The sequence below is a fragment of the Dromaius novaehollandiae genome, chromosome 1, assembly GCF_036370855.1.
Source record: "Dromaius novaehollandiae isolate bDroNov1 chromosome 1, bDroNov1.hap1, whole genome shotgun sequence".
Classification (NCBI taxonomy): domain Eukaryota; kingdom Metazoa; phylum Chordata; class Aves; order Casuariiformes; family Dromaiidae; genus Dromaius; species Dromaius novaehollandiae.
This window is the reverse complement of record NC_088098.1, coordinates 30,764,429-30,783,019: the sequence shown is the minus strand read 5'-3', so window position 1 is coordinate 30,783,019 and position 18,591 is coordinate 30,764,429. Positions and strand designations below refer to the sequence as shown.

General features: G+C 37.9%; 1 protein-coding gene across 1 annotated transcript in view; it reads right to left on the bottom strand.

Annotated features, from left to right (window-relative positions):
• The window catches only part of ARID2 (AT-rich interaction domain 2), a 111,199-nt gene extending 92,929 nt beyond the window's left edge, over positions 1-18,270 (bottom strand). Inside the window, exons 1-3 of the mRNA XM_064508195.1 lie at positions 17,254-18,270; positions 17,000-17,093; positions 15,782-15,879 (exon numbers count right to left, since the gene is read on the bottom strand). Coding sequence (XP_064364265.1) covers positions 15,782-15,879; positions 17,000-17,093; positions 17,254-17,345 — 284 coding nt within the window. The 5' untranslated portion in view covers positions 17,346-18,270. The remainder of the gene's footprint in view (positions 1-15,781; positions 15,880-16,999; positions 17,094-17,253) is intronic.
• Positions 18,271-18,591: the final 321 nt, after the last annotated feature.

Sequence of the window (18,591 nt, the reverse complement as noted above, 5' to 3'; positions counted from 1 at the left end):
TTTGGTGATAAAGGTTAGGAGGGAAAAATGAGTCTTATAGATGATTTCATTCTACATTTACTCTTCTGTTTGTTTATTTTTATAAAGATATGTATATTTCTATATTGGAGCGTATATAGTCTTTGGATCCTCACAATTATCATCCACTGCAATACACAGGGCTGATAGCAATGAACATGATTCTGGATAATAACAGCAGAGAGGAAGGCCATATGAAGACTGAGATACAAACAGAAAAACGATAAAGCAACAATGTCAAGCACATCCAGCAGGTAAGCACTGTTGCTCATTGATGTGATCTTGCAAAAGCGTACTTCCATGGGATTTCCTTTCTCTAAGGGCAAGTGTGCCTTGTGTATCAGGGCCTGGATTATTGCCAGGCACCACAGTTGTGATCTCTGAACTGATTAGCACTAAAAATTTAAGTGAGGTCCGTAACAGCAATATGTTATACTTAGCTAACAACAATGAATGGAAACTACATAGTGGGGCATTCTTTGTCAGACATTTAAAGTCGTTCAAACTGTACAAAAACAACTTTGGTTATAAGAAAGTAAATATAAAACATTACACAAATAATGCCTCAAATGGCCTACTAGATGATTCCTGGAATTCATCCTCTTCTTCTCAAGCATTTTGGTTCCCACTGTAGGAGATACCAAATTATCAAGGATTTGAGAGTTGGCGGAATCTAATTTAATAGTATTTGTTTTCAAATACCTCTCTATTCACTCTCTGACAAAAGGTCCAAATCTGTATTAAGGATTCTCTTGTTCCTCTATTGACAGTATGCCACAAACAATTCCTAAAAAAATGCAGCATTTTATACTCACTCTCTTACACTCTATATTTCATTTTCAATGTTAATTGTCAATTTTACATTGCTTGTAATCAACCATGTCTCTTGCATCGTTATTAACTCCATGCTATTTGTACTCTTTTTCACCAAATATCCTCATGGTACTGTCATAATTTTGCTTGATTAAGCGTCTTGATTACACAACAATTTCTCATGGTCAAGGGAAATGTTTTCGAGCATTGTTCAGTCTTTTCTGCACTCACTCTGCTCCACAAATCTACCTGTCTCAACACTTGTAAACTTTGGTATCATCCTTTGATGAACTGGTTTTCACTTCCCATATTGCATTTATCTATCATTGCCTCCCACATAATCAATACATTGTTATTCTCTCAAGAACACTTTTTGCATATAAAATTTATGTACATGCAAACACTCTACATGTCTTCCTATACAGGCAACCTGTTACTATGAAAGTTCTCCTTTTCTCTGACCACTCCTGGCAAAATATCCCTACTCAGCTTTCTTGAAAGAACCACAAAAATAATAAACTCTTTCATCATCATGTACCTTCATTTTAAGACTTCCTAAAATCCTCTGATCTTTCTCTCTCTTCCTCATTCAGTATCCACATACACACTACTGCAAGAACTTCTGAAGTTTTTACCAATTTGATCATTTTTATTAAATTGCTGCTCCATTTTAAGCACTTGCCAAGAAAACTATTTATCTCCATTTGTAAATAACTTCCAGGAACACAAGACAACTCTTTGGCCCCGAAAATCATCTAAGTGACAAGATTTGATCTACCGTAGTAAAACCTAGTTAGAAGGAGGGCAGGGAGGAATGAAAAAAGAAAAAAAAAATCCCAAGAATGATTACTCACCGAAATGCGCGGAGCCTTTTTCTACAGATTGCCTATGTTGTTCTTCTTGCTTAGACTATCACATGACTTCCCCGAGTATCCGTGACATCCTCCACAAATTTAGAAGAGAAAAACACCCAAAAACTCTTTTTGGAAAAATCAACTGTAAGCCTGTATGAATAACTTACCCAAGATGATTTTAAAAACAAAAACAAACAGGACTAGGCAATTCAGGACTAGAATCTGCTAGCATGTCTCTCTGCACCTAATGTAGTCGGTGGAACCCTGATGCAGGTCTCCATGAAAGCAGATCTTTACAATTAAAAACAAGCAAACAAAAAACCTACCAAAACCCTAAAAGCAGAGTTTATATCACTATCGGGGGGCAATGCCAGCAGACACTCAAGGGAGAGCAGTACTGTCTGCTTGAAAAGGACACAGCAAGCTGCTACATAAGATAACAGCAATAATTTCTGATGTACGTAGGCAAGAAAGAGAATGATGACCTATGCTCTTTTCCACCCTCCTCTATGCCCTGAGGTAGGGCAAGAGGTAGAGAAAGGAGAGATGTACCCCTTTTAAATAACACACTGCTTTTCTTCTCTGGAGACATCAGTGTGGCTGACAGCTCAGAAAAGTGACAATAAGCACAACTGCCAAACTAACACAAATTTACATGATCTTTGGCCAAAAAAGCCCATCGGTTTAACAGCAGAAATAATTCTAATTATGGCAGAAAAAAAATATGTAGCTGCATGATATCTGTAAAATATTGTATAAATTGCAGATTTGCATGAAAAATACAGTTTGTCGACATCTTCGACTACCTCACCTACCCTCTGCCCACTAACCATCTTGATCAGAACAACTTACATCCCATACTTCAGAGCACTTTTAAACAGCAACCGTTTCTTGCACTCTGCTTATAGCAGGCTGAGTTTTAAAGTTTTCTTCTCAAATTATACAAGCTTTAGGCCCAGGACAAGCAATAGTTTCATATCATATATGATCATAAACTGTGAAAAAGAAAGAGTACTTTGTACTTACTTCTACATGTAAGATACAGACTTGGTCTCTAAATCTCCATGTTTATAGATACAAAAACGTCTCTCTGAAGTTTTGAAAGTTCGCTCAGTTAAATTTTTTGCTCTCTTGTCGTATAATTGACTCTTAATAAACACATGGTATTAGAGGTGGGATAAAAATAGTCCAAATGCAACCTACCCCAAACTTTAGCTGACAAAACTTATGTCACATCATCCAGTCTTTCATGTGCTAAATATATAATAAAATCCATTTATTTTGTATATATAGTAGACAAAATATTTATAAATATTACTTTTCTACTAGTTTTCTCAAAGCGACAACAGCATTTAAGACAACCCTTACTGTTCCACAAACATAGCCCTTCTTAGCTTTCTTAAGTACAGCAACACCCTAAAGAGAAATTTTTTCAAGATGAGACTTTTCTCCCCATAAGCTCTTTAAGGAAGAGATAAAATCTTATACTTGATCATATGCAATTTTATGCCTCTATGATATGTTAATATGATAAAAATAATAGTAATTATAACAGTGACACATTTTGAAAATCAGAATAAAAATGGTAATTCAATGTTAATGAAAAATACAAACTAACAGAACTGAAATTAGTAATCTGCTCATGCAGCAAAGATTCAGAAGAACCACTAGAAGTTTTACACCAATAAGTCAGAACCTCGCTGTAGAAAAACTAAGCTCTAGAAGGCAGATAGTCCAAGAGTCAAGTCCAGAGACCTCTCAGCACTTTCCAGATCACGACGACCTTCATTTGGTAGTAACCCATCACCTGGGCCACAAGTCAAATAACATCCTGTGGCCAATTCAAATGATGGAGTTGGCCATTAAAGATGGTAACTTATCAGCATTTGATTACAGAATTCCTCTTTTACGTTCTGCAATACATACCCCATCCACCCTTCCTAACAAAGTGTTTCCTCCATCAATATTGCCACATTCCTTCCTCCTCACCCAGTGCAATAATACACCCAGACCTCTCTACATTCACATCCACTCCCTTTGAAATTCAACTCACCTATGCTCCGATAGTCTCCTCTCCCTTCTCATTAAAATATCTCCAAATACCTTGTCTTCCCTCTTCCTTAGCCCATGGGTGGCGGAGAAGCAGGCTGTGTTTGGCCCAACGGGAAGGATGGTTAGCATGCAACTCCAGCTGGGAGCTGCCTAATCACAGCGTGAGTGTCTTCCGACTGGCCAGCAACTCACCAGTACACATGCACCTTGGTGCCTCCAAGCTGTACATTCGGATTGACTAGCTGCCTAGCAAAGGAAAGGAGGGCTGCATTCTCACAACAGGCAGTTGCCAAATTAAGAGATAGATGAAGTCTCTGAGCCCCTAAACCATACCAAACACATGTTATAACTAAACTCAGAGCCAAAAAAGCCCCAAGAACTGCTTCTACCTCACAGCCTTCTAGAGCAGAGCTCTGCATAACTTACTCTTCAAAAGTTTCATGCAATAAGGCAACCAGATTAACAACCCTGCATGTTTCTATTGCTGCTGTATGTTATACGGTATGTGAACAATCATATTTACGCTGTGCCTACCTCACTAAAACGTTCCATCATTATTTCCAGAATATAAAAAAGCTTTTAATCATATTTATTTTGACAGTGCAAGTGCTGTAAGACAGCAATACTACAGATCACACTATACCGATGATATTATTAAAAAAACAAGTAAGTTCTTTGATACATTTTGGAAAATGATCCTAAGAAATAATGGTAAAGAACACCTTTGCACCAATAATTATATGAAATATATGGACTTTTTAAGCTAAGTTTGGATTGTCAACTGCCTTGTATCAATCAATGTAAAATATATATATTTCCATACTGAATATGTAACATAGGGTTTAAGTGGATTTTGGAAGCTAAAAGTACATTTTTTATTTCTTCCAATCAACTGGTTCTTTACCAAATTCCAACAGTTTTTTGTTTTCCTGACTTAGCTAGATCACCAAGCAGGCTAAAAAAAAAAGGCTTGAATTCATGTAATCATCTATAATCAAATCCTGTTGTTTCATAAAGCATTTAAAAAAAAAACCCACCTTGTGTCTGCAACTTTTACTTACAGGCAAAGACCAGCCGAGGACAACTAAAGAAATTAACACTCAGTTTACACCAATTTTGGTATCTTAAGTTTTGAATATATCTTTATTGATCTCACTTTTTAATTTTTTTTTCCTGCTAAAGCAGACATGTTCTGTATTAATCTACATGGTCCAGATCCTATACATCTAACTTTACAAACAGACTACAGGACAGACACAGAATGCCACCAATTTCAGTCCAACTCTGAACAGGGATAAGACTCTGCCTAGGCAGAACCAAAGAGAATTCCACATGGGCAAACTCAGGACCTAAACAAGCATCAAGTCTCTGCAGAACTAACTGTACATTTTTGCTTTCTATTGAACACGTACGTTTGTGGACAATTAACATCTCAAACCGCATCGCACACAAATAGCCATACATAGATCTATCAGTACATTTAGGGAGGCCAGGAGTTTGTTTATGGTTGTATGCAGAATGGTAAGACTAATTTTTAAGTCAGCTTTGTCTTTGACCTTACTTAAGGCATACTTTCTTCAACAGCTGGACTTTCTTTAAAATACAATTAAATTGTTTATTATGAGAACGAAAGCTGCTATAGAAGAGTAAGATTTGCACACTGATGTTAAAATAATAGATCTAAACAGAAAAAAGATTCTTGTATTCATCTAAGAAACCACATTTCTAGAAATGTAGCTATATTTCCGTAGTAACACATTGACTAGAAGACATTAATGAAACATCGCTGAATGCGAAGAAACTGTTGTCACTTAGTATTGTATTTTGATTTTCTGATCTTGCACACTTTTATTATGATTCTATATGCACTGATTAATGCAATGTCTTTCTAATATATTACTTCATGGTATACAGAGAAGCATATGGCTTTAAACAGGCTAACAAGCTTAACTAAGTTTGAAAAAAATAAAGTATTTTGAAGCACTTGAAGAAATATGCTTAGTAAAAATATTCCAAGCTGTATGACAGTTAAGGCCCTGTATATTCTTCAAACCCAATTAACACAATAATTTGCTACAGGATTCAGCCTTTGCATAGAATTGTGCTCAGAAACAAAATTCACTAGAAAAAAAACCCTATAGTTTTATATGTATGTGTATATATATAGTTATAAACATTAGAGCTGCAAAAATGACCTTGGAAGAACAAACAAAATGCACACCAGTGCTGCAATGCCTGATTGGGTCCGTGGAGTACCCAAAAGCACATTTTTCAGATGTGTGAAATACCCATCAGATATTGGTCCTGTGAATTCTACAGTTCCACAGCTGCAGAATTTTTTTCAGATACCATGGAATCCATTACCATTTTGCTGTAAAATTCAGTGTTTTACTATTGCTAGGCACCTGACATTTAATACTGTGTCCTCTTGCCCTTTTACCTGCATATACTTTTTCTTTTCTTCAATTTTTTTTTTTAATTAGAAATTCATTTGATTACAGTGAATATTTCATGTGCCGTCTATGCATACAGACATGAAGGGGTCAAGGAACAGTAGGTGAATTCCAGCTTGTAGTCAAATACTGAGAAGGTGGTGATTAGCAAAGAACAAGACACAAAAAGACACGTGAGCTAGGCAACCTGGGTAAACAGTATATCAACAAGGATTCCCCCTTAGCCCACACGCAAAGGAAAGGATTTTCTGATTGGTAACAGCATAGGAGCCAAGGTAGTGGGGAAAGGATGCCCAGAAAGCACATCCAAAAATTCCTCAGAAATAACCAATATTAAGAGTAATCAACTACTACTAAAACTATTAGCTAGAACCACGTGTATTTATATGAGAATGAAGAGCATCTCACAGTGATACAACAGATTAATATTGCCATGAAACTTATTCCCATTTACCACAGAGAGTACAAGGCTCTATTATAAAGTATATACTCTAGAGACAAAGATAAGGTTGCACATTCAGACTTAAATTAGGTCATTCCTGACTTTTTCAGGTATTTACTGTGCAACTGTAGCATCATATGAACACAGACTGTTTATTTTAAATGTAAATTTTCCTAGGTTTTCATAGATGGTACTGGGGAGAGAAAAATATTAAAGAAACAGCTCTGCAGTCTCCAGTGTTCCAAAACTCTACTGTCTTCCTCAAAATTGCAAAGAACAGATGTGAATTTTGTAACACAGAACTGTTTACCTGGCCACTGCCTGGATTCTACAACACTCAATCGAGGTCACTGGAACCCAGATACTCTTGAGCAAAATGAACTGTGTAAGGGAAGTATTGTTCTTATCTCCCAGGGCTTTGTTTGTTTGTTTTAACATTAATATAGTTTTTAAAAAAAAAAAGCACAGTGCACAAACACATATATCCTATATCATAATCATTGCTAACATACTCAGAACACTAAATTTACCCTGCCCCTCCCCCAAATTAAATTATTAGCATTTAGCTTAAGTCCCTGAGAGGTATCCCAGAAGAACAGTTACCCCAACACATCATGTCCCAATAGCACACATTATTATAACACTATTACAAAACACTTCTCAAAAGAACTTTAAGAGAGCTACTCACTTAGAGTTAGTCATATGACCTAGTGACTTAGAGTTGAGAATCTCTATACATGGATTATCATGGAAGAACAGCAACCTTTGGACTGGAAGGCAGAGGCCAACTAGCAGACGTCACAGTATGTAACAATGGAGAAATACATACAGCCGTAAGTACGACCTATCTAAACTTCAAGCAAACGAACATACAAAAACTCTAGCAAACACTGTGATTGAAAAGGTCTCTGTGAATCAGAATGACCGTGTTACTAAATAGAATTTGTATGTATTTAAGGAAGCTATGGATTGACAACTAAGGCTGTAAATTACTCTAAAAAACTAACTGAATATTTGCTCCTCCCACAGCAATAAAAAGGGGGAATACGAACACAGTTCACTGTTGCAGAGAAACATGCTCCAGTGCATCATTCAACAGAACTCCATTCTGTTATAATGGTACACAATCCCTCTTGCAGCATAGTTGGCTTGTTCCAATTTATCTTGAGCTAAAATAAATTCATGCACATTCAGTTCAAAGATACGAAAACAAAAAGTAGAAAACTCAAGTTTCACTACTGTGTTGCTGAAAATCTCATTCGTGTCTGCTGAGACTTGAACTCATTGCTCCAAGGAGACTGTATTTTAGATCTGATACCTAGCTCACTAATCTAGTACCTCAGGCAAAGCCTAAGCTCACTATTCTGGGTACCATCTTGCTGTTTTATTATCCTTCCTTAAGATAAGCTTCTCTCTTCCAACTGTTCCAATATTTCTCTGCTTAGGTATCCCAAGTTTATCTATTCCCTAAGGAATAAACATTGTTCTTCCTCTCATCTATGTTATATTCTCTGCTTCTCAACACTGCAGAGGGCAAACAGATTATGAATAGTTTTATTTTCCTCTCATATTCCTAATTTATATTCATTTTCAAATATTTAAGATATGACATAGAAGCATGAAGAGACGCAACCCTTGCATTAAAAAGCTTACAGTCTCACACTTCTCTGTGAGATAGGTAAACAAACATCAGTATACCCACTTTATAAATATGAATAAAAATATGGCAAATGATTTAACTAAGGCCACAAAATAAATATGTATCAGACTGATAACCAGAAACAAGATTTTCATGGGACCTCTGGCCTACACCCAATTCCCTCTGTGAACTATATATCTTCTAACAATGTGGACTGGTACTACAGTTAGTCCAAGTAGTCTCATTTAAGCTGAAAGACATCACTTTGACACTCTAAACAAGCATTTCAAAAACAAAACAAAGCAAAACAAGACATAAACAATCCATTCTCATAATCTGTCACATACTTTGTTTTCACAGTTTTACAATTCACAGATCACAACACTATCCCGTATTTTTTTTCCTCTTTCTCTCCAAACAGTGTTTCCTCAGCTATTGATTAAAGAGGAATTTAAAAAAAATGGCAAACAGCAATACCCCCTTCTATGGACGGTTTAACTAAGACTCAGGAAGAGGAAGAAATCTGCCCAACAGAATTGGATTCTAGGATTATAAAAAAAGGCTTTACTGTATCTGGATTTCACTCTCATTTGACATAAACTCTCACAGTAATGGGCTGAACCTCTACGCATCTCTAGGACCTCACCTGTTAAAAAGAACAAATTATACTTCTCTATTTCACTATTGGAGAAACTGGGGAAGGGGATAGGAAGGGAAAGAGTATGAAAGTCTTATCTGTTGAGGTTAACTACAAATAAAAGTGGTAATTAAAACCTATTAGCTGTAAAAGAAAGAAGGCTGAAGAAGGCTGAAACTCCTTTTCTTAGCCCAGGCTTATTCCACTTTACTAGCGAAGAAGCAATACCCTTGCACTCCATGCATATTCTTGATCTTACTGGAATGTGTTGACCATTTTTTCAGACTTAAGAGGTTACCACAGCTATTAATATTTAACAAGTATAAATTAATTTTGATATTGTTTCAGTTTGAGATTAGAAAATGGTCTTCATATAAACTTTCCACCAATTATTAAAAGATTCAGTAGGTCTTAAAGTCATCAACAGTTACTATAGTGCTTCCAGAAACCTATTCTTTTAAGGTTATTAGTTCTGACATCTGTCTAGATGCCACTTACAACGTAAGTTTTCAAGTTAAACAATTACAATTCTGTACAACATTCCCTGCGTTCTTCTCCTCCTCTCCTGCCACCCAAATAAACCCATATATTTCAGCTTAGCAGCAGTGATCTAGGTTATGACTTCTAACAAAAGGCTTGCAGGAAAGTAACCGGGAAGAGAAAGTGTTAACATACACCTCACTCATTTTTCATTGTATTTTTCATCATTAAGAGAGGCGTTTACCCTCAGAAGGAAAAGCTTAGAAACTTGATAGAGGCCAAACTCATCTGCATGGTATCGACACATAACTCTAAGAAACAGCAATTTTATGGTAGCTTTGTTCCCTTTCACCTGCTGCTCTCTTTAGAAAAGGCCTAATGCAAATTTCATAGTATAAAAGTTGCATTAACTTTTAGTAGATTCCCAGCCACTCTGGCAAGAAGACAACATCCATCCAAATAAATAACTCATATGGAGGGACATTCTGAGAATTTTAACAACGAACATATTTAATCCCCCAAAATAAATATTTATGGCATGAACATTAACTAGCCTTGATTGCAAATATGTCAACTATATTATTACTGTATAACTAAAACGAAATTCCCCCTACAACTACGTAAATATCACTTAAGCCTTAAAAATGAGGTCTCAGATGTCTGACTGAAACGCGCGTTATAACTCTCATCTTGAGGGGGAAAAAATAATTTAAAAAAGATCTAATAAGAATGTCATCCATATATTTGTTTTCTGTCCTGCCAATGACTGCAGAATTTGTGACAAAATTAAGTGCAACGGTTTTCTAAGGTGAAGTCTGTAGTAGCACAATAGACATCTGCAGCAATGCAAGAGGAAAGCCTTCATTACAGTGTCATTCCAGGATGAACAGATCCTGTAAGGTCATGTGGTCCATTTCTCTGCCAGTCCTGGCTCGTTACCTGTCGCACATGTATTGGTGTCCTGATCAGGCTTGGTGTGGGTTTCCCCCACTCTGCTTGGCATACTGTTCAGTAGTTGAATAAGTACATCTCAACCTCAGGTTTTTTTGTGCTGCTGTCTGCTCTGAATTTTCTCCGTAAGTTTCATCTCAAGCTTACCCCTTAACTCAGTCCCTTACTTTATTTAAATTCACCTCCCTTTTAAGTACTCACACCCTTCAAAATGGTTATCATGTCTGTTTTTTTCACTCAAAATATTCATTTAGCCAAGCAAAAAGTACTTAATTTCTCTCCCTCCATTTTTTGTTAACAAATCAATCCCTTCAGCCTTTTAAAGATTTTGTTGCTATTCTCTAAACTTACCTCAAGCTGCCCCACTTATTGCAAAGGTGCTGAAAGTAAAACAGTACTCTAAATACAGCCACACAATCTTATACAAAAATTAATCTCCACTTTTTTCAACACCTCTGTAGATGCAACCTAAACTCATTCTGGCTTTTACAAAGTCTATACAGCATACTGCAAACTGGGGCCTGTTCTTCCTCTCAGAAGCATGCACAAATACTTTTCATATGAAAGAGAGTTTGGTGCACACAACTGACAGGATTATCAGGCCCATGGCATCACTCCTATCCCTTTTCAGCAATACTGCTTTCCAGGTTATTCCCTCACAATGAATACCTGTTTTGGATTACTGTCCCTCAAATGTTTTAGCTTGCATTTTCCATACTAAATCTCATTTGTATTCTCCAACAATGTGTCTAATTTCTTTAGACAACTGTTCTTTATTTTTCTGCCCTCACGTCTCTTTGTAACGCTTCCCAGTTCATTATCATCCACTAATGTCATTAGGGTGCTTTTCACTTTCTCATAAAGTTCATCAATACAGACATTAGGTATGCCTAAAATGGGTAAACTTGTATCACTACATGCATATGTAACCACTGATGTTATTCTTTTAGACCCTCGAACCCTAATACTAAATGTATTCTACATACTTTCCTCTATTTTTGATTATGGTTCTTCATCCCATTTTTCATTCAGATGATTACCCATACACATAAATAATATGAAAATGAACAATTTAGAGATGTATTTGAATTTTAGTAAAATATGTAAAATACTAATACAGCTACAGCTTTCCCTTCATCCACTAGGGCCTTGACCCTGCAATCAGATCTGGCAGGCAAGTCAGTCCTGTACTCATCCATACTCGCTGATCTACGTGCAGATGCTGTTGCAGTATCAGATCCTAATTTTAAACACTAAACAAGAACAAAGACAATATTATTAAAAGTAGTTTTGTTTGGAAAATTCCAATCTGCTTATTCTTATTTCTTCAATATATGGTCCATTTTAATAGAAACAGTAGCTAGAACCCCCCAAAATTTATCTAATTCTTCAGCTCATGCTTCTTTTTTGGAAATCAGTACTATTATTCTATTTCTTAGTGACATCTTAAAGATCAAGTGACTTACAAATATCTTCACATTTTTCCAAGTACCCTCTCCATTTCTTGTCAGTAAGTATTTCATATGGTCTTGATTTTTAACTGCTCACACTTTTTCATCCTATTATATATGTAATTTCAGGAAGTTCAGCATAATGGCCTTCTTTATAATTTTATTCCCCTTCTCATTTATAAACTGACCTGTTTTCTCTCTACTTCTACTTTCCATTGGCTCCCCAATATTTACAAAAGCAAATTCTTTCTCACTTCTAACTAGTATTAACCCATTTCTGCTACCCTACCAGCCTACAACACACACCTGCTTCCTATCTTTCAGAAATTCTTTGCCGAATTCAGAATTAAACTTATGCTACCTGACACTTAGTCTATTATATCTTTCACATAATGTATCTTAATGCATATAAATATCATCCAAAAGCAAACTGATTTTTTATTCTCTTAGGCATACTTCACTTGCACATTTAGTTTATTATAAAGTCCCTCATTCCCAAAGAATAGATGAAGACCCGTAAAAGAAATAAATGCATCACTTACGCTTACATGAGAACCAACAGAACCTTATACTAACATATGAGGTCACATAAAACCAATTTTTTGTAGGACTGTAACCCAATCAGCCATTAACATGAAAAATAGAATATATTTCATGTTAACTTCCCTTTCACCTACTGTATGTTTACCAACTAACAGAAATGTAAAAGCATGCCTACATTACTAATATCCACATTTATTACCCCATATTAAAATATTTTCATTAACATTATAAAATAATCTTTAGAGAAACATTTGGAAAATGCTTGGCTAATTCACCTCAGTTGAGATGAAACATCTAATTTGCGCTACATTCAAGGGAATTACCTACGGAACTACATTAACAAGTACAGTCTATCAATGGTTATCGGCACTGTGGCTTTTGACTGCTCACTAAGAACCACAGTGCATAAATTACATCACCTGTCAGACAGCTCAAAGCAATGCAAGCACAAAGTTTGAATGGTTGAGACTTTCCCTATTACAGATAACTTTTTCCAGTGAGAGAAAAGAGGGCAGTGCAACAGAGAAGAGGTACATGAGATTTGCCTATCATACACTCTATTATCATCTATGTATAAACTATCAGAATTATATCGGAAACTTTTAAAATTCACATCTTTAATGAAGACTAATATACCAAAGAGATCCAGCAAAACTCCGCAACAATTAAAATGAAAAAGTTATTTAAACAAAAAAGACAACACACCTCACAACTGCCTAGAAAAAAGACAACTGTTTTGCAGAACGTTCAGTCTGATTTAGCCAACAAGACTACTAACGTCGTACAAATAATTCAACTTTCTGAACTATTTAACCAGGAATTTTAAGTCAAAATGACTGTGTTATTAGAGATAACACAGCAAAACAAGAAAGTAGTCCATGTAGTTAGAGATCTTATCTCAGCCAACATGGTATGCCGGATGTTTCATGGAAAGAAGCAACTTTCTATCATCACAAACCATCACAGATCCAAATCTGCAAATGTATTCATGTAGGTGCGCACAACTGAATCAGTCTGAATTCAACATGATTTCATCTGCCATGCAGGACAAGGATACAAGGTATGATTGGATAAAAATTTATATTAAGAGTTAACAGGCCTCAATTTGTTTGGCTTTGTTTGAAAAGTCATTACAATAGTAAGGCCAAGATTATAGTCATACTCAAGACTCGACTCCTAACAGGAGCACTTTTTTTCCCAAGGGTAATTGCTCAGCAGTTCACAAAAATCTAGTGCTGTAAGAAACCTCAAGTTGTGTTCTCCAACACAGATACACAAAATCCTTTTTAAAAATTCATCATTAGAGCATTTTTTTTCCTTTTCCTATAACCAACCCCCCAACATACCTTCTATGCTAAAGCTAAATGAATGTTAAGTATGCATGTGTATGCAGAGAGAGAGAGACAGACAGACAGACAGAGACAGTGTCTCATTATTGCATATGGACGGAGGTGAACTCAGCTAGGAAACACTTCACATCCAACTTATACTATATTAGAAGCAACACTGAATAAAGCAGTAATTCAAAAAAAAGCCCAAGAACAACAAAAATAATCCAAACAACCCTGACAGATTATTTCAGAATAGTCCGTGTAAATCATGGAGATTATAAAAAGCAGGCATTTTTAAAAGATTCCTCTCAACTGTTTATTCACATTTTCTTTCTAAATTCCACATAAACTTTTACAACTTTAGATTATTTGTATATGACCATTTATATGTGTTTTTAGCAACTGTATTTTTAATAATCTGTCAATACCAGCATGTTAACGATAAAAATAAAATTTTTGTAGGTTCAATTCAAAATTAAAAAGTAGTATCTTATTTAAAACAGATGGTCATGAGATGGCTAAATTACCATTATTTTAATTGTGTTAAGCTTCACAACATATAAACACATTCAAAATGCATATGAAACACAAATGACACATGACCCTCTACTGCAGAAAGTAGTAGAATTTTTTTAAATATGGAAATAAAGAAGAAAGGGTAAAAACCAAAAAACTACCATTTTGCAAATTACATACTAAAATCTAGTCAAGTTATAGACTACATGGCCTAAGGAAAAAAAATCAAAAAAAGCAAAAACCACTTTCTGCAATCCAACGGATCTTTCGCAATACTCTCCCAATACTACATATTACAGAAAGAAAATAAACAGAGAATCCTAAGACATCCTAAAGTGAGCTTCCCACTTCATTCCTGGGCCTACTAGCAATTACAAACTTTGCTGAAGCTACTAACTACGGTAATTTCTTTTCTTAGTCTGGATATGAAAGAAATTGTATGTCATTACCAAAAAAGAAAAATTCAGTAACTACAGGTATCTGACTAAGGTTTTCCAGACTTCATTGTAACTCAATAACTGCTCTACAGTGCTGTGAACTCTACAGCTTCAAGCTGGAAGTCAATCTAGGACAACCAATAGAAAGTGCACCTGTACAATTACTGCATTTCCTAATTCAGAAGGCCAAACCTGAGACAGATAAAGCTCGTGTGTACTCAGATCACCAAAATACAAGTCCGAAAGCCCATACATCTTTTGTACATACTGTACATCTATTTTATCATTAACTGCAATGAAAAATACCACATATACAATTCAGAAACCTAAAACTGGATTCCTTAACCAATGTACATAGAGCTTCATTCTAAATTAATTTGCATATAGCATCTAAAAAACCTGTATATACAATATTTAATTTTAAAATCTTTCAAAGAATAATCACCAAAAGTTAACCAAAATTAATTTCTAAAAAAAAAAAAAAAAAAAAAAATCTAGTAACTTAACAGTAACACATATAGTTATTTTAAATATTCCATATAAACTCCATGCTACATTAAAAAAATAATCTGTATCACTTTAAGGAATGTAATCTTACTTTTAAAAATTGCAGAAATCTGGTATTTTTCCACTAACAGAAAAAAATATTATTTAGCTCCTTGTACTCAAAAAACAAGAGTAATGTATGCTACTAATAATTGATAACAATATGATTTATCCAAAGCAGTCTATCTTCCTGTAGATGCATTTTCATTCAACGTCTAACCTCACAGAGTAGTAAACAAGTTTACATATATGAACACATTTCGAAGCTCCAAAATTAAACTAAGTTTCAGTAACTACATTAATATGATCTCCTGGTAACTGTCCTTTAGTACTGCCGTTCTAAACTAATCAACAAAAATGGCTCTGACATATATTGTTTATATACTTGGGATCCCTTGAAAGTTTAAGGCTTACAAATGTAAAATACAAATATAACAATTGCAAAACAGAATTACTTTTAACTGATCACTGCACCAGACCAATAAGAAATTAAAAGTTCTTTCTGTTTTATTTTACTGCATTTTTCAAGAGTAGGGGTATTTTTATTGTTGCACACATTAAAAACTAAATATAATCCCATACTCAATAATACTACTGCAAGAGCTTGATAGCACTTACCGCAAGTAATACTGTTTTAAAGCGAAGGCAGCGTTAGAACAACTTCTGGGAAAGTTAAACTCGTCTACAATTTCTCCCCACTGATTCTTCTCAGATACCTGTCAAAAACAACACACAGACCGAGATACACAACGTAGACGTAAAAACGTTGTTGACAGTGAACATCACGAAGAAACACATGCTTCCATGAAGGAAATAGATAAATATATAGAAAAAAATAAACACGTATGTATATGGGATATAGGATTATATTTCTTATTGACAGTCGCTAGTATTTTTCCTTCAGGCATAATCCTGCTTCCCACCGGTATTAAAAAAAAAAAAAAAAAAGGAAAAAAACGGGGGGAACGGCCGGGAGGGCCGTATTGTTTGGGGGTTTGTTTGTTTTTGTTTTTACTGTCTGGACAATAACCAATCGGGAGTCCCTCTGTCGCCCCCTTTTAAATCCTAACGCGGTCCGTTAAAAACCCAAAGAAGTTTAAAATAATCCACCGAAGTCTTGGAGGGGGCGCCCCCTGGCCTCCGGGGTGCGGGGGAGCCGCGCCGACGAGTCCCCCCAAGACACATCCACAGACACAGAGAGGCCTTTCTTTTGAGGCCTACATTTCTGTCCCTAGCCTTGAAGCCTAAAGATGGCTATTTGATTACACACCGTCTTGGGTGCCCCTTTTGTTATTTTTCTCGGGGAAGGGCTCGCAGGGCAGCGCCGGGCCCCCCCCGGCTGCGAGGATCATTTCCTAGCCCATGCTCCGTGCCGATTATCGATGTTAAACATGCCCGCTAATTTTGAGTTGCACTAAAACTGCACTCAGACTCTCTCCTCTCTGTCTCTGCCTGTGTGTGAGGGAGACGCACACAGAGCTGCAATCACAAGCGAAAGAAACTGCCTCTGACGGACCCAAACACTCCGCTCTGCCCTCGCCTTCCCGCGGGGAAGGCGGGGGGGGGGGAGGGGAAAGGGGCTCCGGCGGAGGAGAGGGAGCACCGGCGGTGCGTCCACCGTACCCCCGCGGATCCCCCTTCCTCGCTCCGCCAACAAGGCCAAGCCACCAACCTGCCTGTCTGCTTGCTTCCTTCTTCCACCCCCCACCTTCTCTTACCGGCTTTAAATAGCACCGTTCCCGGCCACCCCAGCTCCCCCCGCCGCCCCCGGGGGTCAGAGGAGACTTTTGGGAAGAGGTTAGTGGGAGGGAAACCCAAATTAAAACTTCCACTCACCTTCCCAAATCCGCCTAAAGTGGTGACTCTGGTGTAGAGAGCGTGAAGATCCAGCTCCTTCCCACCCACCACAGGGATCTTCTTAAAAGGAGACCTGCCAAAGGAGATACACACAAAACACCACAACTTGTCAGCTCTGCCCCCTCTTCTCCCCTCGCTGGGGCTGCCGTGTCCTTCAGGGAAGGGGCTGGAAGTTGGATCTAGTCGGTTTAAAAGCCTCCCCCCCTCCCGTTCCATCTCCCCATTTTCCTCACCCTCTGCTGTGGTGAAACTGCCGCAGCTCGTCCAGGAAAGCGAGTCCCTTTCTCCGCTGGTCTGCTTGGTTTTTACCCGTCGAATTTGCCATTTTTGTATTAAAAAAGGTTTTCTTAAAAAAAAAATCCAATTAAAAAAAAAAAAAGACCGACAACAACAACAACAATCCCCGGCTCCTCCTTGTCTTTAAGAGACCCAGGTGCCCGTGCTCGGCCGGGGATCAGCCATGGAGAGGGGCTTGTTTAAAAAAAAGTTTAAAAGGAATAAGGGAGCCCCGAGAGTGTGGTAATTGCGAGTCCTGTCTCCACACAACACACAGGCAGAGAGGCAGGGAGGGAGAGGGGCACCTCTCAGTAATTCCTCCTCCTGCTGCCGCTGCCTCTCAGCACCACAAACCCAACCGATCCAGCCTGCACATGAGACTCAACATGGTGCTGCTGGATCACACAATGAATTGGGTTACTGTTGTGGTGGGGTGGGGGGGGAGCCGGAGTGAGGTATTGACAGTGTGTGTGTGTTACAGACGCGGCTCCATGCAGCCTCCCTCTCCCTCGCTCGCTCCCTCGCTCGCTCTCTCACACACACACACTGTACAGCTACGGCAGCAGCGGCGGCGGCGGTGGCGGCGGCAGCGGGATTCACTTCTCTTCTCTCTCAGACAAAAAGATCTGAGGCCGCCGTGCTTCTGCCTGGACGAGAGCGCAACACAGCGGACCCCAGAGGCTGGTCCCGGTACTGCAAAAGGCAGCTCTAAAGGCAAAAGCCAGCACAGCCCCAGCAAGCAGTTCCTGGCGGGGAACAATAGGCTCCTCTCGCCGCTAAGGGCTCATCTGCAATGTGCCGCAAACTTCACACAAAGCCGGGCGGAAAGAGAAAAGGGAGAAGGAGCGGAGGGAAGGGAAAAAACGGCTACTACCGGTTGTTCCAGGGTTAGGGGCAGGGGAAATGTTCCTTTCTTCCCAGGCTTTCAGAGCACGGCTTCACTCTCCTCACTCACTTCGGGGCGGGGGGGCAGAAAAGGTGGATTTGGAGAGCCGAACCAAGTATTTTAATTGGACTAAATCAAACGCAGTGAGTTCAAGGGGAGGGAAAACAACAACTCAAGGGGGCACTGGTGGATTTTGACTTTTGAAAAACTTTGAGTCCCCCAGCCCGAGGTTTTTTCAAAGGGCAGGAAATCTCCCCAGATCAGGCAGGGCGTTAACTGCTGTGTTGGAAGGAGAGCAGCAACCCCTAATTTAAAGATGTGAGACATTTAAAACTTCCTGAAGAGGAACACGGAGTACTTTCCCAAGCGAGGGATGCTCTGGATAGGTATGCCAGCAGGAAATTGAACT